This window comes from Scyliorhinus canicula, chromosome 11, assembly GCF_902713615.1.
Source record: "Scyliorhinus canicula chromosome 11, sScyCan1.1, whole genome shotgun sequence".
Lineage (NCBI taxonomy): Eukaryota > Metazoa > Chordata > Chondrichthyes > Carcharhiniformes > Scyliorhinidae > Scyliorhinus > Scyliorhinus canicula.
The window spans coordinates 2,385,919-2,407,781 of NC_052156.1; the positions used below are offsets into that span (position 1 = coordinate 2,385,919).

Genomic DNA, 21,863 nt, shown 5'->3' on the forward strand with positions numbered 1-21,863 from the left:
AGGGTTTGCTTCTCTAAAAGTCTATACAACTAAGCAAATAACTTGTTTGTTAACTTTATTTATAAGTTCTCCCTGTATCCGCGTGGGTCTCACCCCCCACAACTCAAAGATGTGCAGGGTAGGTGGATTGGACACGCTAAATTGACCCGTAATGGGAAACTCTACATTTCTTTAAAACGTTATTTATAGTGCCATTTGAACTGCATTGGGTTGCTTAATTGGATATAGTAGCAGGTATAGGTGGTAAATTTAAGTTTTTGCTTCTGATGAAGAAATGTTTAACTGATAATTGTTAAGCTAATATAGTTTATTACTATCCCAGGCCAAACCCTAAAATGTGAGAGGATTACCGGACTGAAACCTCAATATTTTATTTAATTTGTAAAATTGTGAGGAAAGGATACTTACAGGAGTGATTCCACGCACAAACAGGGACATAGCACATCAAAACAAACTTTATTACCAACACAGTATGAATAACTTTAACCGTACAAATACAAATTACCAGTTAAACAATTCTTATCATACAATGACACAATAACACTTAACTGCTATCTTTATTACCACTCAAACAATATCCATCTCAAACCAAAACCTATTGTTAAACACAGTTTAACTCAGGAATACTTGCTGTAAAGAGACATTTTAGATAAACCACTTTGAGAAAGTGATATCCTTCAGGACCCAGCTTACAGATTCTTCCCGTCTCAACTCACTGTTTAACTGCCTACCCTGTTCACTAGCTAACTCAATGTCTTGAGATGAGCTGCTTCTTGTCTGTCCACAGACAGATCTTCAACTGAACCATATTGAGAGCAGCTTTTCACCTCGTGTCCGCATCCAAATCCTAAATTGAAAATATCTGATTGCTTCAACCCCTAGTTCCTCCCATTAACTTCCTCATCTCTGTAAGCCGAACGCAATGGCGGCACGGTGGCACAGTGGTTAGCACTGCTGCCTCAAAGCCAGGGACCAGGATTCAATTCCCGGCTTGGGTCACTGTCTGTGCTGAGTCTGCACATTCTCCCTGTGTCTACTTGGGTTTCCTCCGGTTTCCTCCCAGAAGTCCCGAAAGTTGTGCTGGTTATGTGAAAAGGACATTCTGAATTTTCCCTCCGTATACCCAAACAGGTGCCGAATGCGGCGACTAGGGGATTTTTCACAGTAACTTCATTGTAATGTTAATGTAAGCCTACTTGTGACAATAAAGCTCATTATAATTAATTCAAACAGCAGGTAACCAACGGCTGTGCTGTTTTAGACTGGTGATTGGAGACTGGCTGGTGTCAGTGATGACTCGGTTTGATTGATGTGGCTGGTGGCCAATGGATTGGCCCAAAAGGCTGTGCTCTGCCCGGTAACAGGTGGTGATTGGATATTATCTCTCTGGAATGTTTTCAGAACCACAAGATTCCATTTTAACTTCATGCTTGATTCTATCAGCAGAGATGAAAGATCCAGAACAATCCTCTCCAGAAAACTGTAGCTAAGCCTCTCCAGAAATGATCCAGTTAATTCTCTCACTCCAATAAGCCTGTGGGTGTTGGATTCCTGAAGGCAGGCCACAAACTCGCAAACTGACAGCAAGGCCTGACGAAACAGGGACTAGGTCTCATCAGGAACATTGAGAATACAGGCTGTAAAACAAGGACTGCAATTCCCAAGCTCACTGTGGAGAAAGCCTGCAAGGACCCATCATCAGAACCAAAGGCTCTTCTCTTTCATATACATTCTCCAACCAATCCCCGCTCTCCCCCACCCCCAGTGTTTGTCTGTCTTGGATGTGTGCGCGTGTGTATATATCGAGGGTGCAGCTAGGTGTAACACCCAGTCAGTGTGTGAAAGGACAATGTGATAACTCACTGTAACACCCAGTGTGTGAAAGAACAATGTGATAACACACTAACACCCAGTCAGTGTGCGAAAGGGCAATGTGATAACACACTGTAACACCCAGTGTGTGAAAGGACAATGTGTTAACACATTGTAACACCCAGTCAGTGTGCGAAAGGACAATGTGTTAACACGGGGCAGCACAGCAGCATTGTGGATAGCACAATCGCTTCACAGCTCCAGGGTCCCAGGTTCAATTCCGGCTTGGGTCACTGTCTGTGCGGAGTCTTCACATCCTCCCCGTGTCTGCGTGGGTTTCCTCCGGGTGCTCCGGTTTCCTCCCACAGTCCAAAGATGTGCAGGTTAGGTGGATTGGCCATGATAAATTGCCCTTAGTGTCCAAAATTGCCCTTATTGTTGGGTGGGGTTACGGGGATAGCGTGGAGGTGTTGACCTTGGGTGGGGTGCTCTTTCAAAGAGCCGGTGCAGACTCGATGGGCTGAATTGCCTCCTTCTGCACTGTAAATTCTACGATCTATAACACCTAGTCAGTGTGCGAAAGGACAATGTGTTAACACATTGTAACACCCAGTCAGTGTGTGAAAGGACAATGTGATAACTCACTGTAACACCCAGTCAGTGTGTGAAAGGACAATGTGATAACTCACTGTAACACCCAGTCAGTGTGTGAAAGGACAATGTGATAACTCACTAACACCCAGTGAAAGGACAATGTGACAACACACTGTAACACCCAGTGTGTGAAAGGACAATGTGATAACTCACTGTAACACCCAGTCAGTGTGTGAAAGGACAATGTGTGAAAGGACAATGTGATAACACACCAACACCCAGTACCTGTGAAAGGACAATGTGATAACTCACTAACACCCAGTGTGAAAGGACAATGTGATAACTCACTGTAACACCCAGTGTGTGAAAGGACAATGTGATAACACACTAACACCCAGTCAGTGTGTGAAAGGACAATGTGTTAACACATTGTAACACCTAGTCAGTGTGTGAAACGACAATGTGATAACACATTGTAACACCTAGTCAGTGTGTGAAACGACAATGTGATAACACACTGTAACACCCAGTCAGTGTGAGAAAGGACATGGTGCTATCTCAATGTAACACCCAGTCCCTGTGAAAGGACAATGTGATAACTCTGTGTAGCACCCAGAGGGTGTGTGTGAAATGCCTATTCTCATGTTAGAAACAAGAGCAGTTGTAATACATATTGGTGATTACTGTACCATGAGGGCAGGCCATGTGTGTAGAGGAATTTTTTTTGTCATAATGAGCTGGAGGAAGTTTCCCTTCTCCTTGTACTGCAGTTTGCTGCATGAACTCTCAATCTCTTCATGGAACTGACAACTCCACTGGCGTCCATCTACATTACAAACGAGAAAAAAAAAAGTAAAGTTTTTTTAAAAGCGCAGGATAAAAGTGTACAGTTCTTCCAACAAGTTTAGCTATTTAAATATAATTAACAAAAAAATCAAATTATATTAGGGGCAGCAGGGTAGCATGGTGGTTAGCATAAATGCTTCACAGCTCCAGGGTCCCAGGTTCGATTCCCGGCTGGGTCACTGTCTGTATGGAGTCTGCACGTCCTCCCCGTTTGCGTGGGTTTCCTCCGGGTGCTCCGGTTTCCTCCCACAGTCCAAAGATGTGCGGGTTAGGTGGATTGGCCATGCTAAATTGCCCGTAGTGTCCTAATAAAAGTAAGGTTAAGGGGGGGGGGGGTTGTTGGGTTACGGGTATAGGGTGGATACGTGGGTTTGAGTAGGGTGATCATGGCTCGGCACAACATTGAGGGCCGAAGGGCCTGTTCTGTGCTGTACTGTTCTATGTTCTATATAAACAAGGACAGAATGCATGATATTAAAATAGGTACAGAATTATGTTTGAGCATCCTGCTTAGGTGATATATCGCCCTCTTAACTCCCATCACCTCCAGATAATGATTGGCCCTCATCTTGTCTTCCAGGTCATTATAAAGCACTACAGCAAACCTCAGGAAGTCACTTGAATGCCACAATTGGATTACCGCAATAAAATAAATAATAATTCAAAACTTTATGCAGAGGAGCTTCTGCTGATACTCGTACAGTATTTATTTGTACAAATCATAAGAGGTCTCTGCTTTAGATTCTATACATACTTCGGGGGCAGGGCAACACCAGGCGGACGAGAGGGAATTATTTCAATGGCATAGAAAAAGAAAAGGAATAAAGCCCATCAATTTAGTCCTGTACTGCATTGTTGGGAAAAGGAAGCCAAAATGAACTGTACAGGTCGTGAGGGATAAGGCAGTGACAGTGGCGAAGAACTACTCAAAGGGATTAGTCACAGTCTGGAAATTAATAGCTGTGTGTTTGGGATTTGGTATAATTCAGTAGGAAGTTAGGAGCAGTCAGATAATTAGTTTTGGCCTCAGGAGAACTTAAGCCTGTCCTCCAGACAACAGCAGCGCCATGGTTTTACAATGATGCTAATGTTATAAGAAGATTCATTAGAGCAAGTAGTGAGAGTGGCAAAAACAAGGTCAATATCACAGCAGTAGTCTTGACAAAAACGATCAGAATACTAGATGCGAGAGTCTGAGGGGTGAAGGCTGAAGATACGTTGGACTGGAGGGCCAATAATGATGATACCTAGGTTAAGGCACTGGATCTTGGCCACATATGTACACACAACGATGTCCAGGACACGACCCCCCCCTCTCCAGGAGAGATCAATTAAGACCAGCCACAATTTCTGCACTCACCTGGCAATGTAACCACACAGTCTGTGTCTGTGAAAGCTGCATCAACCTCATCAAGTTTCAGGCTCCCCGCTCCTGGCTTCAGCTTCACAATAATCTCATCTGCATTCTGCTTCCAGTCAAAAAACAGGTCTGCAGGAAGAAGAGTAGTTAGGAAGTTATATGGCACATATCGAAACATCAAAGCTAGAAACTAGAGCTTGTCATCTCATTTCACTGACTATTTACTTTGAAAATAAAAATGTTTTTCTATTTATTAATTCACCAGATATGAGCGTCGCTGGCTAGACCAACATTTATTGCCCATCTCGAATTATCCTGAGAGCAAGCTGTATTCTTAAACTTGCTGCAGTAGACGTGGCGTAGGTAGGATTTCGAGTTCACGGATTGTGACCCAGCAACTGTGAAGGAGCAGCAATACTGTTCCAAGCCAGGATTAGGTGTATCTTGGAGAGAAGCTTGCAGGGGCTGGTGTTCACATGCTACTTGTCTTTCTAGGCAGTAGATTTGAAAGGGCCGTTGAAGGAGCTTTGCTGAGTTACTGCAGTGCATCCTGTAGACATAATGCACACTGCTGCCAGAGACAGTAGCTAAACGGATACAAACAGAGCAAAATAAGGCCCTTGGCATCTGGCTGAAGATTGTAGCAGAAGTGCCGAGCGGATGATCCCTCTCAACTTCCTCCAGAAGTCCCCAGCATCACAGATGTCAGTCTTCAGCCAATTCCATTCACGCCATATGTTATCAAGAACGGCTCAAGTTACTAGATGATGCAAAGGCTCTGGGCCCTGACAAGATTCTAGCACTAATATTGAAGATCTGTGCTCCAGAATTTGTGTCCCTCGGCACAAAGGCAGATTGTTGTATTTGCTGGAGGTCAATCATCTCAGCTTTAAGACATCACTATAGGAGTTCCTCAGGATAGCATCTTCAGTTGCTTCATCAATGACCTTCTTTCCATCATAAGGTTATACCCCATTTGGAGTACCGTGAGCTGTTTTGGGCCCTGTATCTAAGGAAGGATGTGTTGGCTTTAAAAAGCATCCCGAGGAGGTTCACAAGAATGATCCCTGGAATGAAGAGTTTGTCATATGAGGAGCAGTTGAGGTCTCTGGGTCTGTACTCATTGGAGTTTAGATGGGTGAAGGGGTCTTACGGAGCCTTACAAGATACTGCGTGGTCTGGACAGAGTGGACATGGAGAAAATGTTTCCACTAGTAGGAGAGGCTCGAACCAGAGGCCACAGCCTGAGACTAAAAGGATGATCCTTTAAAACAGAGATGGGGAAGAATTTCTTCAGCCAGTGGGTAGTGAATCTGTGGAACACTTTGCCGCAGAAGGTTGTGGAGACCAAATCACTAGAGTGTCTTTAAGACAGATAGATAGGTTCTTGATTAATAAGGGGGTTGGAGTTATTGGGAGAGAGGGGGGGGAAAGAGAGCAGGAGAATGGGGATGAGAAACATATCAGCCATGATTGAATGGCAGAGCAGACACGATGGGCCCAATGGCCTAATTCTGCTCCCATGTCTTATAAGTGGGGATGTTCGCTGATGATTGGACAATGTACAATGAAACAGCCAATGTCAAAATTCAGGTGGACCTGACAATATCCAGGTTTAGGCTGACAAACATCAAGTAAAATCTGTGCCACACAAGTGCCAGGCAACGACCGTCTCCAACAAGAGAGAATTTATCCATCGCTCCTTGACATTCAATAGCATTACCATTGTATCCCCCGCTTTTAACATCCTGACCAGAATCTGAATTGGACTAGCCATATAAATTCTGTGGCTACAAGAGCTGGTGAGAGGCTCGGAATCCTTTGGGGAGTAACTCACCTGCTGGCTCCCCAAAGCCTGTCCACATGCTACAAGGCAAAAAGTCAGGAGTTGATGGGATACTCTCCACTTGCCTGGATGAGTGCAGCTCCAACAACACAAGAAGCTCCACAAAACAAAGCAACCCACTTGTTGACACCCCGTCCACAAACATTTAGTCCACACTACCGAATCCGCGGTGCGCACCATCTTCAGGATGTACTGCAGGAACTCACCAAGGCTCCTTAGACAGCACCTTCCAAACGCACAACCTCTACTGTCCTGAAGGACAAGGGCTGTAGATACCTTGGAACACAACCAGCTGCAGGCTCCCCTCCAAGTCACTCACCATCCTGACCTGGAAATATAATCGGCCGTTCCTTCACTGTTGCTGGGTCAAAATCCGAGAACTCCCCAGTAGCATTGTAGATGTGCCTACAACACATGGACTGCAGCAGTTCCAGTTTAGCTCACCACCACCTTCTCAAGAGCAATTAGGGATGGGCAATAAATGTTGGCCTACCCAGCAATGGGCACATCCCTTAAAAAGTGGAATGTTTGCAATATGTAAAAATGCCAAAACGAGTATTTGTCAGGAATACCTTTCCAGATAATATCAATTTAACGAGAAGTTCTGGAGCTGGTTCAACAAAGACTAAATCCTCTGTATTAGCATTATTCTGAACTGAAAAGACAGACAATCCGAATCCAACCCAGCGAACTTTACAAGATATGGTTCCATTTAATTCATACTGCTTTTCAAAGTGGACAATGTAGAGCACAATGTAAAAACAGGAGAGAAATAAAACGATAAATGAGCAAATTAAGGGGGACAAAAGTTACAGATAAGGAAACATCGTTAAGCTTTACTGGTCTATAATTTTGAATGGTGCAACGCAGAAATGGAAGCAGTCATTTGTTGATAAACTCCAAACTGGTAACTGGAGTCCACCAATCTGCAAACACAGGCCGATTCTTTGATCTGGATGAAGGAGCTGGTCGCTAGGTGTTATTCAAATTGCTGGTACGCTGAACGAAAATGGTATTAGATACATAAACTGCAATAGCAGACTGGTTTGAACTGCTAGTGTTGTTTTTGTATCTGTCCCATTGAGAATAGTGTGACGTAGTGGAAAGAATCACAGGCTGATCAATAGTCTGGCATTGTTATTGTTTTCATATGTTTCACGCTCATCCCGTGGGGGAGTGATGTAATGGAACGCAAGTATCTGCTGGATGTCACCTGGAGATGGGTTCAAATCCAGGATTGCCGACTTAAATGAAAATAGAATGTTTAGAGTACTCAGCAGAAGTATTTTTTAGTTTTATTTCAGATTTCCAGCACCCACAGTAACGTTCTCCTGACTCAGGAGGTGGCAACATCGGCAATGAGGCAAAAGTCGGCTCTGCTACTAAAGAGTTAAAGCAAGTTTCCAGATGAGTTCAGCACATCTTAAATAGTTGGCACCAAGAAAGCTTTTATTAAAAGCGGTATAGGTCACAGTTTCAAAGCATCGATGTGGTTTCAATGGCCAACAGCAAGCAGTGAGTGGAGCAGAAAGATCACCGAGAACATTGCTGTCCCTCTAGCCCTTTTCATTTTCAAGCTTAGCGTTGCCTGCACCCTGTGAGATTCTTAAAATGCCGACCACCATCTATGAAAACTCATGAAAAGGCAGAGTCAAGACCAACATAAAGAATGGTCTTTATCTTTATTATGAATTTTGAAGCCAAGTACTGTGCGACCAGCTTCATGCTGAAGTTCTGATGTTTTTACTCTCTGGTCACAGCTGCTGTTCAATCTGCTGGATATTGTCAGCATTCCGTTGGACAAGTCCCACGTCACGTCTTTCTAGTTGTCTAGTATTTGTTGTGTAAATAAATTGGACCATTAATTTTCGCTTCAGCATCTTAGCCTAACAGTGCCACTTCCTGCCTTTCAGGGTAGAAAACAGAAGGTTCTGCACCTGCGGGAGATGTTCAACGACTCGATGTCGAGGGGGGGGGGGGCCCTGCCACCCAGGCTGGCACAGGCATCGATTCACACTGATCCAGAAGAAAGACAAAGACCCGGCGGAGTGTGGCTCAACAAACCCATCTCACTCCGGAATACTGACCCAAAGGTCTCAGCAAGATGACTGATGAGTAGCTTGCCAGATGTGATGGTGGAATATCAGACCGGGTTTGTCAAGGGCAGACAGCTGATGGCAAATATCCGACGCCTGCTGAACGCGGTCATGTCTCCACTTGGGGAGGAGACACCAGAGGTGATCATCTCCCTGAACGCAGAGGAGGTCTTTGACTGGGTGGAGTGGAAGTACCTCAGTGAGGTACTGGAACGGTTTGGGCCAGTGTTCACCTCGTGGGTGAAGCTGCTGGAGAGCACTCCGATGGCGAGCTTATGGACAAATGCCACCAGCTCAAATTACATCCAGCTGCACAGAGGGAGGATTGTCGTGGTCCCTGCTGCTGTTTGCTCTGGTAATTGAATCACTGGCTATCGTGCTCAGCTCAGCGGAGGGGTGGAGGGGCATGCGGAGAGGAGGCAGGGAGCACAGAGTCTCGCTCTATGCAGATGACCTGTTGCTCTGTCTTAAACCTCCTAACCAGCATGGGTAAGATAATGGAACTCCTGAGAGTTCGGCGCGTTCTCAGGATACAAACTAAACCCGAGCAAGAGCGAAATCTTCCTGGTGAACACCCAGGGAGGAGCAGAGCTGGGAACAATGCCGTTCAAACTGGTCCAAACCAAGTTCAGATACCTGTGGATGCAGATACTTCATTGCAGCATTAATGTAAGCCTACTTGTGACACTGGTGAAGATTATTACAAGATAGTTCACAACTGGGCTCAGCTCCACAACTGGAACCTGTCTAGCCTGGAGGTGGTGGTGAAGGGAGATCTGCGGAGGTGGGATTCACTCCCGCTCCTCTCCCTGGAAGGGACACTACAGATGATAAAGATGAACGTCCTGCCAAAGTTCCTGTGTTTAGATCATTAGCAATCTTCATTGCTTCCTGTGTAGGGACGCCCCTGCGGGCACTGGGTACTCGATGAGCCCGGTGGTGGTAGGTTCACTGAAAGCATGGAACCAGCTCAGGCATCATTTCAAGCTAAGGGACATGTCCGTCTCGGCTTCTATCTATAAAAAGCACAGCTTCATCCCGGCCAGAATGGACACGCACATCCAAACATGGAAAGGGGAGGAGGGGGTGCTGAGGGTCAGGCACATGATTGTAGATGAGAGTGGCAACTCTGGAGGAACTAACTCCCGAAAGGGAAGCAGCTTCGGTATCTTTAGATACAGGCCTCCCTCCACAAGGAGGCCCCATCGTTCCCCCGGTTACCCAGGCACACCCTGTTAGACAGACTAATATCAAAGGAGTTAGGGAAGGGAAAGTGTGGACATATATGGACGACTGCTAGAGTAGGTGCGGGCTCTACTTAACAAAATGAGAGAGGTGGGAGCAAGAACTAAGCCTCGAGCTAGGGCGAGGACTATAGAGTGAGATCTTGCACAGATCAACAGATCCACCTCCTCATGTGCAAGGCTGAGCCAGATGCAACTGAAGGTGGTGCACAGGGCACACCTGACCAGGACACGCATGAGCGGCATCTTCGCAGGTGTGGAAGACAGCTGTGAGGGGAACACCCGGCCAACCACTCCCACATGTTCTAGTCCTTGCGGAAGACTTATTGGATTCTGGACCACATTCTTCGAGGCCATGTCCAAGGTCGTGGGGGTTAAGATGAAACCATGCCATTGGTGGCAGTCTTCGGGGCAATAGGGTTGATCTATTAAAAAGAGCAAGCTTACTTTGCCAAAGTACATTTTTGTAGCTTCAGAAGTCTTAAAAAAAACGGCCCTATAAAATAATGCAGTAAATGGCTAACCTCCAAAAATAGGAACAAAGCCATCTCGAACATGTTTCCGAGGTTGGGTTCTATTTAATCTTTAGTGAAAAGGATAAGCTGTGTGCTTAACTACTTCACTTCTGTGAGTTACATAAAGATCAAGATAAGGAAAGATCATGGTTCGCAACATGAAGTCAACAAGATTCTGCAGCTTTTGACTGTTATCAGGCTGCGGCTAATGTCTGTCAAACGTAAAACAGGTACTTACTTGGATCCACATCAAATGTTGATGCAAATCTGAATTGAAGTAAGAAATTTGGAGTACCTGGCTCCCTTACAGTAACTGTATGTGGCTCACAGAATATAGAAGCAGTCAGGTTGTGAACAGCCAGCAATATTCCTGCAGAGGGCAGCAGAGCAGAGCTACTGATCAGCTGTTCTGGGGAAATTTGCATACGTGCAGTGCGGTCAGCCTAAGTTGAAGGTGAACCTGCGAAGAAGACCCAAGGAGTTTGAGTAAAGGCAAGCAACCAGCAGAGGGCAGCAGAGCAGAGCTACTGATCAGCTGTTCTGGGGAAATTTGCATACGTGCAGTGCGGTCAGCCTAAGTTGAAGGTGGTTTGTGGAGGGGCTGTTGGCAAGTGACAGTTAAACCCGAAACACTTTGTGAGTGTTTCCCACCCTACCTCCTCCTCTAACCAACCCCCCCACCCCACGGTGGTTGGGAAGCGGGAGCAGGGGCCTGTCGTGAAGGTGAGTGAGTGCCTTTAAATTTGCTTACCTTTCAGCGGGATCAGGGTTTGAGGTAATATCAGGTAAGCTCTTCCTTTCTTTTTCTTTTTCTTGTTTTTTTTTTTAATCTAGAGGGGATGTCAGGGAAGGCAGTACAATGCTCCTCCTGCAGAATGTTTGAGGTGAGGGACGCCGTCAGTGTCCCTGCTGATTTCATCTGTGGGAAGTGCACCCAACTCCAGCTCCTCAAAAACCGTGTTAGGGACCTGGAGCTTGAGCTGGATGAACTTCGGATCATTCGGGAGGCAGAGGGGGTCATAGATAGGAGCTTCAGGGAAGTAGTTACACCAAAGACTGGAGATAGATGGGTAACTGTAAGAGGGACTGGGAAGAAGCAGTCAGTGCAGGGACCCCCTGCGGTCGTTCCCCTGAGTAACAAGTATACCGTTTTGGATACTTGTGGGGGGGACGACTTACCAGGGGTAAGCCATGGGGTACGGGCCTCTGGCACGGAGTCTGTCCCTGTTGCTCAGAAGGGAAGGGGGGAAAGGAGTAGAACATTAGTAATTGGGGACTCAATAGTCAGGGGCACAGATAGGAGATTTTGTGGGAGCGAGAGAGACTCACGTTTGGTATGTTGCCTCCCAGGTGCAAGGGTACGTGATGTCTCGGATCGTGTTTTCCGGGTCCTTAAGGGGGAGGGGGAGCAGCCCCAAGTCGTAGTCCACATTGGCACTAACGACATAGGTAGGAAAGGGGACAAGGATGTCAGGCAGGCCTTTAGGGAGCTAGGATGGAAGCTCAGAGCGAGAACAAACAGAGTTGTTATCTCTGGGTTGTTGCCCGTGCCACGTGATAGTGAGATGAGGAATAGGGAGAGAGAGCAATTAAACACGTGGCTACAGGGATGGTGCAGGCGGGAGGGATTCAGATTTCTGGATAACTGGGGCTCTTTCTGGGGAAGGTGGGACCTCTATAGACAGGATGGTCTACATCTGAACCTGAGGGGCACCAATATCCTGGGGGGGAGATTTGTTAGTACTCTTTGGGGGGGTTTAAACTAATCCAGCAGGGGCATGGGAACCTGGATTGTAGTTTTGGGGTGCGAGAGATTGAGAGTAGAGAGGTCAGGAGCACAGTTTTGACTTCGCAGGAGGGCGGCAGTGTTCAGGTCTGTGGTTTGAAGTGTGTCTATTTCAATGCCAGGAGTATACGAAATAAGGTAGGGGAACTGGCAGCATGGGTTGGTACCTGGGACTTCGATGTTGTGGCCATTTCAGAGACATGGATAGAGCAGGGACAGGAATGGTTGTTGCAGGTTCCGGGGTTTAGGTGCTTTAGTAAGGTCAGAGAAGGGGGCAAAAGAGGGGGAGGTGTGGCGCTGCTAGTCAAGGACAGTATTACGGTGGTAGAAAGGATGCAAGATGGGGACTCTTCTTCCGAGGTAGTATGGGCTGAGGTTAGAAACAGGAAAGGAGAGGTCACCCTGTTGGGAGTTTTCTATAGGCCACCTAATAGTTCTAGAGATGTAGAGGAAAGGATGGCGAAGATGATTCTGGAAAAGAGCAAAAGTAACAGGGTAGTTGTTATGGGAGACTTTAACTTTCCTAATATTGACTGGAAAAGATATAGTTCGAGTACATTGGATGGGTCGTTCTTTGTACAATGTGTGCAGGAGGGTTTTCTGACACAATATGTTGACAGGCCAACAAGAGGTGAGGCCACTTTGGATTTGGTTTTGGGTAATGAACCAGGCCAGGTGTTAGATCTGGAGGTAGGTGAACACTTTGGAGACAGTGACCACAATTCGGTGACCTTTACGTTAGTGATGGAAAGGGATAAGTATACCCCGCAGAGCAAGAGTTATAGCTGGGGGAAGGGCAATTATGATGCCATTAGACATGACTTAGGATGTGTTGGTTGGAGAAGTAGGCTGCAAGGGTTGGGCACACTGGATATGTGGAGCTTGTTCAAGGAACAGCTATTGCATGTTCTTGATAAGTACGTACCAGTCAGGCAGGGAGGAAGGGGTCGAGCGAGGGAACCGTGGTTTACCAAAGAAGTGGAATCTCTTGTTAAGTGGAAGAAGGAGGCCTATGTGAAGATGAGGCGTGAAGTTTCAGTTGGGGCGCTTGATAGTTACAAGGAAGCGAGGAAGGATCTAAAAAGAGAGCTGAGACGAGCAAGGAGGGGACATGAGAAGTCTTTGGCAGGTAGGATCAAGGAAAACCCAAAAGCTTTCTATAGGTATGTCAGGAATAAAAGAATGACTAGGGTAAGAGTAGGGCCAGTCAAGGACAGTGGTGGGAAGTTGTGTGTGGAGGCTGAGGAGATAAGCGAGATACTAAATGAATACTTTTCGTCAGTATTCACTCAAGAAAAAGATAATATTGTGGAGGAGAATGCTGAGACCCAGGCTATTAGAATAGATGGCATTGAGGTGCGTAGGGAAGAAGTGTTGGCAATTCTGGACAAGGTGAAAATAGATAAGTCCCCGGGGCCGGATGGGATTTATCCTAGGATTCTCTGGGAAGCCAGGGAAGAGATTGCTGAGCCTTTGGCTTTGATTTTTAGGTCATCATTGGCTACAGGAATAGTGCCAGAGGACTGGAGGATAGCAAATGTGGTCCCTTTGTTCAAGAAGGGGAGTAGAGATAACCCCGGTAACTATAGGCCGGTGAGCCTAACGTCTGTGGTGGGTAAAGTCTTGGAGAGGATTATAAAAGATACGATTTATAATCATCTAGATAGGAATAATATGATTAGGGATAGTCAGCATGGTTTTGTGAAGGGTAGGTCATGCCTCACAAACCTTATCGAGTTCTTTGAGAAGGTGACTGAACAGGTAGACGAGGGTAGAGCAGTTGATGTGGTGTATATGGATTTCAGTAAAGCGTTTGATAAGGTTCCCCACGGTCGGCTATTGCAGAAAATACGGAGGCTGGGGATTGAGGGTGATTTAGAGATGTGGATCAGAAATTGGCTAGTTGAAAGAAGACAGAGAGTGGTAGTTGATGGGAAATGTTCAGAATGGAGTGCAGTTACGAGTGGCGTACCACAAGGATCTGTTCTGGGGCCGTTGCTGTTTGTCATTTTTATAAATGACCTAGAAGAGGGCGCAGAAGGATGGGTGAGTAAATTTGCAGACGACACTAAAGTCGGTGGAGTTGTAGACAGTGCGGAAGGATGTTGCAGGTTACAGAGGGACATAGATAAGCTGCAGAGCTGGGCTGAGAGGTGGCAAATGGAGTTTAATGTGGAGAAGTGTGAGGTGATTCACTTTGGAAAGAATAACAGGAATGCGGAATATTTGGCTAATGGTAAAATTCTTGGTAGTGTGGATGAGCAGAGGGATCTCGGTGTCCATGTACATAGATCCCTGAAAGTTGCCACCCAGGTTGATAGGGTTGTGAAGAAGGCCTATGGTGTGTTGGCCTTTATTGGTAGAGGGATTGAGTTCCGGAGCCATGAGGTCATGATGCGGCTGTACCAAACTCTGGTACGGCCGCATTTGGAGTATTGCGTACAGTTCTGGTCGCCTCATTATAGGAAGGACGTGGAAGCTTTGGAACGGGTGCAGAGGAGATTTACCAGGATGTTGCCTGGTATGGAGGGAAAATCTTATGAGGAAAGGCTGATGGACTTGAGGTTGTTTTCGTTAGAGAGAAGAAGGTTAAGAGGTGACTTAATAGAGGCATACAAAATGATCAGAGGGTTAGATAGGGTGGACAGCGAGAGCCTTCTCCCGCGGATGGAGGTGGCTAGCACGAGGGGACATAGCCTTAAATTGAGGGGTAATAGATATAGGACAGAGGTCAGAGGTGGGTTTTTTACGCAAAGAGTGGTGAGGCCGTGGAATGCCCTACCTGCAACAGTAGTGAACTCGCCAACATTGAGGGCATTTAAAAATTTATTGGACAAGCATATGGATGATAAGGGCATAGTGTAGGTTAGATGGCCTTTAGTTTTTTTTTCCATGTCGGTGCAACATCGAGGGCCGAAGGGCCTGTACTGCGCTGTATCGTTCTATGTTCTATTCCTGACAATTACTAACGGTTTGTTGAAAAAAACTGAACCAATCGCCAGTTCCTTCACAACGAGGACATGGAAAGAAGGGCCAAGAGAATTGGATAAAAGGTAATATCAAGGATCTCCCAAAGCTTTAAATTAAAGGGATAAGTCATGGCAGGAGAGCTCAAATCCTTGATTTGCCCCTCTTGCTTCATGTGGGAAGCCAGGAACATTTCCAGTACCCGGGACCAGCATGTGCGCTGAAAGTGTCTCCATCTACAGTTCCTGCAAGCTCAGGTTTCGAAGCTGAAGCGGGCGGCTGGGGACACTGTGGAGCATCCGCAAGGCAGAGTCTCGTGGACAACAAGTATAGAGAGGTTGTCACATCGCATGCTCAGATTCCACAGACAAGAACGGAATGGGGGAACCACCAGACAGAGCAAGCGAGCTAGGAAAACAGTGCCGGAATCTCCTATGGCCATTCCACTGCAAACCAGATATACCACTTTGGACACTATGGAGGGGAATAACATAGAACATAGAAAATACAGCACAGAAAAGAAGACAGAGGGTGGTGGTTGATGGCAAATGTTCATCCTGGAGTTCAGTTACTAGTGGTGTACCGCAAGGATCTGTTTTGGGGCCACTGCTGTTTGTCATTTTTATAAATGACCTGGAAGAGGGTGTAGAAGGATGGGTTAGTAAATTTACAGATGACACGAAGGTCGGTGGCTTTGTGGATTGTGCTGAAGGATGTTATAGGATACAGAGGGACATAGATAAGCTGCAGAGCTGGGCTGAGAGGTGGCAGATGGAGTTTAATGCGGAAAAGTGTGAGGTGGTTCACTTTGGAAGGAGTAACAGTTATGCAGCGTACTGGGCTAATGGCAAGATTCTTGGTAGTGTAGATGAACAGAGAGATCTCGGCATCCAGGTACATAAATCCCTGAAAGTTGCCACCCAGGTTAATAGGGCTGTTAAGAAGGCATATGGTGTGCTAGCCTTTATCAGCAGGGGGATTGAGTTTCGGAGCCACAAGGTCATGCTGCAGCTGTACATAACTCTGGTGCGGCCGCACCTGGAGTACTGCGTGCAGTTCTGGTCACCACATTATAGGAAGGATGTGGAAGCTTTGGAAAGGGTTCAGAGGAGATTTACTAGGATGTTGCCTGGTATGGAGGGAAGGTCTTACGAGGAAAGGCTCAGGGACTTGAGGTTGTTTTCGTTAGAGAGGAGAAGGCTGAGAGGTGACTTAATACAGACATATAAGATAGTCAGAGGGTTAGATAGGGTAGACAGTGAGACTCCTCGGATGGTGATGACCAACACGAGGACACATAGCTTTAAATTGAGGGGTGATAGATCTAGGACAGATGTCAGAGGCAGTTTCTTTACTCAGAGAGTAGTAGGGGTGTGGAACGCCCTGCCTGCAACAGTAGTAGACTCGCCAACTTTAAGGGCATTTAAGTGGTCACTGGAATAGTGTAGGTCAGATAGGCTTCAGATGGTTTCACAGGTCGGCGCAACATCGAGGGCCGAAGGGCCCGTACTGCGCTGTAGTGTTCTATGTTCTATGTAGAACAGACCCTTTGGCCCACAATGTTGTGCCGAACTTTTGTCCTAGATTAAGAACAAATTAATCTACACCCCATCATTCTACCGTAATCCATGTACCTATCCAATAGCCGCTTGAAGGTCCCTAATGTTTCCAACTCAACTACTTCCACAGGCAGTGCATTCCATGCCCCCACTACTCTCTGGGTAAAGAACCTACCTCTGACATCCCCCCTATATCTTCCACCATTCACCTTAAATTTATGCCCCCTTGTAATGGTTTGTTCCACCCGGGGAAAAAGTCTCTGACTGTCTACTCTATCTATTCCCCTGATCATCTTATAAACCTCCATCAAGTCTCTCCTCATCCTTCTCCATTAGAACATAGAACAGTGCAGCACAGAATAGGCCCTCCGGCCCTCGATGTTGTGCCGAGCATTGTCCAAAACCAAGATCGAGCTATAGAACTAATCCGTTCTAATGATAAAAGGCCTAGCACCCTCAACCTTTCCTCGTAAGACCTACTCCATTCCAGGCAACATCCTGGTAAATCTCCTTTGCACCTTTTCCAAACCTTCCACATCCTTCCTAAAATGAGACGACCAGAACTGCACACACTACTCCAAATGTGGCATTACCAAGGTTTTGTACAGCTGCATCATCACCTCACCACTCTTAAATTCAATCCCTGGGCTAATGAATGCTAGCACATTCATAGGGCAGCACGGTAGCATAGTGGTTAGCATAAATGCTTCACAGCTCCAGGGTCCCAGGTTCGATTCCCGGCTTGGTCTCTGTCTGTGCGGAGTCTGCACGTCCTCCCAGTGTGAGAGTGGGTTTCCTCCGGGTGCTCCGGTTTCCTCCCACAGTCCAAAGATGTGCGGGTGAGGTGGATTGGCTATGCTAAATTGCCCGTAGTGTCCTAAAAAGTAAGGTTGGGGGGGGGGGGGGGGAGGAGTTGTTGGGTTACGGGTATTGGGTGGATACGTGGGTTTGAGTAGGGTGATCATGGCTCGGCACAACATCGAGGGCCGAAGGGCCTGTTCTGTGCTGTACTGTTCTATGTTCTATGTTCTACACCATAGGCCTTCTTCACAGCTCTATCCACTTGAATGGCAACTTTCAAAGATCTATGAACATAGACCCCAAGAATCTCTCTGCGGCTCCACAGTGCCAAGAACCATATCGTTAACCCTGTATTCCGCATTCATATTTGTCCTTCCAAAATGGACAACCTCACACTTTTCAGGGTTAAACTCCATCTGCCACTTCCCAGCCCAGCTCTGCATCCTATCTATGTCTCTTTGCAGCCGATAACAGCCCTCCTCACTATCCAGAACTCCACCAATCTTATCATCTGCAAATTTACTGACCCACCTCTATGGGGAAAGCAGCCAACAGCCAAATCTGTTGCACACTGTTGGTTCTGCTGCAGAGGGGAGGAGTAAAAAATGTGGGAATGCAATAGTTTAGGAGATTCAATTGTAAGGGGAGTAGATGGGTGTTTCTGTAGCCGCAACTTAGACTCCAGATGGTATGTTGCCTCCCTTGTGCTGGGCTCAAAAATGTCTCAAGAGTGGTTCAAGGACATATTGGAGGGGGAGGGTGAACAGCCAATTGTTGGGGTGCACATTGGTACCAACGGCATAGGTAAAAAAGGATATGGTCCTAAAAGCGGAATATAGGGAGCTTGGAAGAAAGTTGAGAAGCCAGACCTCAAAGGTAGCAATCTCAAGATTACTACCAGTTCCACATGCTAGTCAGAGTAGAAATAGCAGGTATGTTGGATGAATAAGTGGCTGACAAGATGGTGTGAGGGAGAGCGTTTTGGATACCCGAGGCATTGGGACCAGTTCAAACTGGACGGGTTACACTCTGGCAGGACTGAGACTGATGTCCTTGGGGAGGGTACTTGCTAGGTTGGGGAGGATTTAAACTAGTATGGTAGGGGAAACATATGCAAGGATTCAGAGCAAGGGGACCAAGAACAAGAAAAAGACAGCAATGAGAATAAGAAAGGTAAGAGGTATAGAAATCAAGGCCTGGATCAGATAATGGCACTGTAAAAAAACAGTAGGGACAGGTCAAAGAACTTCAAAAAGACTGGCCTGATGGTTTTGTCCCCGAACGCACAGAGCATTCAAAATAAAATAGATGAATTAGTTGCACAGATAGATGTCAAAGGATATGATATAATTGGGATTACAGAGACATGGCTTTAAGGTGACCAAGGATGGGAGCTTAACATTGAGGGCTATCCAGGTTTTGGGAACGAAATGCAGAGAGAAAAAGGTGGTGCAGTTGCACTGTTGATTAAAGAAGATATTAATACAATATTGAGGAAAAATATTGGTAGATTATATGGAATCTGTCTGGGTCAAGGTAAGGGGCAAAAAACATTTGTTGGGGTAATTTTGGGAATAGCATTCGACAGGAAATCAGAGATGCATGTGATAAAGGAACATCTGAGATTATGGATGACTTTAATCTGCATATAGATTGAGTGACTCAAATTAGTCACAATGCAATAGGAGGAAGAATTTCTGGAGTGTGCAAGGGATGGTTTTCTGGACAAATACCTTTGAGGAACCAACAAAGTAGCAATAGTAGACTTCCTCAATGGAAAGGGTTTCTATCAACTTTGTCAATTCCTTTCAAATTCCCCCAAAATATTATCCCACAACCTTCAAACCAGAGTGCCCGGGAGACGATCATGCACAGGACAATGAAGAGTGGAATACTTTACTATAAAAGCCAGTAGATTCGAGCCAAACTCATATTTTCAATCTGTGTTTTAGGTTTTTTTGCCAGCCCAGGGTGTTAAAGGATCTGGAGCCAGGATGGGTGGATGGAGTTACAATACAGTTCAGCCATAATCTCGTGGAACTCTATGCAAAGACTGAATTGGCTTCCTCCCATCTCTCTGTTCCTTTCTCGACCTCACTGTGTCCCTAAGCACTATACAGACAACAAAATATTTTAAAAGTTTAGTGACTGTTGTGATGCATGAAACATGCAGCTAATTTGAATGCCGCAATAATCCTCAAACAGCCATGATTTCCAGCACAGCATCTGCAGCATGCAACCAAATGGAGGGTGTTGTGAACAGCATAGCCATTTAGCTGGTACTGCTCAAAATTAAATGAATTGGCACACAACTAGTTATTAGGATAAATGTTATCAACTAGGAATTGAGCAAAACATTTCACATGAACACAATGTCAATTCAGGTGGAAGTTTGCTTAATTTTCCCCAGGGTAGAGGCTCGGAGTGCGATTACAAACAAAATCAACAACTTCACGAAAGCTGGCAGAATAAAAGCATCTCACGCCAGTTATGATTCCAATGCTGACACACAGCAAGAATACTGCACAGTTAGGAATCAGCTTGAAATCGGCACGTGACTCGTAACATAGAATTTTACAGTGCAGAAGGAGGCCATTTGGCCCATCGAGCCTGCACTGGCTCTTGGAAAGAGCACCCTACTCAAGTTCAACACCTCCACCCTATCCCCATAACCCAGTAACCCCACCCAACACTAAGGGCAATTTTGGACACTGAGGGCAATTTATCATGGCCAATCCACCTAACCTGCACATCTTTGGACTGTGGGAGGAAACCGGAGCACCTGGAGGAAACCCACACACACACGGGGAGATGTGCAGACTCCGAACAGACAGTGACCCAAGCCGGAATCCAACCTGGGACCCTGGAGCCGTGAAGCGATTGTGCTATCCACAATGCTACCGTGCTGCCCTTAAAAGTTATTTAAAGTTATTTAAACTGTATAAAACCTGTATAGCAAACCCAATCCTGTCTAATCATCTCGACCTAATACTGTTGGGGTGCTGCATTTTAAAGTTTTACCCTATCACACCAGGCAGTTCTCATAGGGCAGCACGGTAGCACACTGTGTAGCACTTGTGCTTCACAGTGCCAGGGTCCCAGGTTCGAATCCCAGCTTGGGTCACTGTCTGAACGGAGTCTGCACGTTCTCCCCGTATCTGTGTGGGTTCCCTCCGGGTGCTCCGGTTTCCTCCCACAAGTCCCAAAAGACGTGCTGTTAGGTGAATTCGACATTCTGAATTCTCACTCTGTGTACCCAAACAGGCGCCGGAGTGTGGCGACTAGGGGCTTTTCACAGTAACTTCATTGCAGCGTTGATGTAAGCTTACATGTGACATGAAAGATAATTATTATAATAATCATTTTCAGCCTCAGATTATTTGCCACTGCTTCCAGCATTCCCAGACGGTTTCCCAACCCCATCCAACCCACCCAGTACCCAAAACCCCCACCCAATCCTGCTGTTTTATTTTTCATGAATTTGGACAAAAATGTGTCTTGTTTCAGGAAATCATCACTTTTCAAGCCCTTGCTTTAATTGTTGGGACATCTGTCAGTCTCAGAAAATGTTAGACTGCTCAGGGTATGTGTAATTTCTGTATTGGCCATCACATGCTGTGGCTGTGAATGTCGATCCATGAATGGCAGCTCCCTCGGCTGACACAGATGAATAGCCTTAGTCTGATGTTTTTTCCTTCTAGTGGGTTCTCTTTACCACCATCTAGTCATTCTTTTGTCCTCTGCTTTGCCCATGTCCTTCCTGACTGCTTGTCTCCGGGCACTCCACTTAGCAGCAAAGACTTCCTATTCACCGACTCCGATCCTGGTCAACTTCAGGTTTTGCTTGCAGACATCCTTGTGTCGCAGGCGTGGGTGACCAATGAGTCTTGTGCCGATAGCAAGCTCGCCACAAAGCAAGTCTTTTCAGCCGCCATCCATTTGGCTTGCACAACCCAGTCCACGGAGTCACTACTGATTAAAGGCAGCAAACATGCTGTGGATCCCCGCACACTGCCTTGTCATGAGGTGCCCAATATTTGTCAGAGGCAGTGGGTGGAAGCCACTCAGTCACTTTTCTTGGCTTTGCATAAGCTGCCTGGGCCTCACAATTGCAAAGGAGGGAGTGGAACTTTGTATTTTCAGTTAGTTTGCTTTGGTCCATACCTGACTTCTCAACTTTGGCAAAACGGCTGCAGTCTTGGCAATCCTGGTTCCGATTTCAGCCTCAAGGGACAGGTTGGTGCCAATTGCCGATCCAAGATATGTGAAGCTGTCGATGATCTCTACATCCGGGTCCATAACCTCAGTCCTCCTGATGCTGATCGTCAGTGCAAACTCCTTGCAGACCCGGCAGAACTGATATACAAGCTGCTGCAAGTCAGCTTCAGTGTGGGCTGCCAGTAGAGAGACACCAGCAAGCAGCAACTCACAAACGAG

General features: G+C 46.3%; 1 protein-coding gene across 1 annotated transcript in view; it reads right to left on the minus strand.

The window, feature by feature from the left end:
* usp19 (ubiquitin specific peptidase 19) overlaps window positions 1-21,863 on the minus strand; it is a 148,533-nt gene that overhangs the window by 103,060 nt on the left and 23,610 nt on the right. Inside the window, 2 exon segments of the mRNA XM_038812099.1 lie at window positions 3,096-3,232; window positions 4,613-4,741. Of these exon segments, the coding sequence (XP_038668027.1) occupies window positions 3,096-3,232; window positions 4,613-4,741 (266 nt within the window).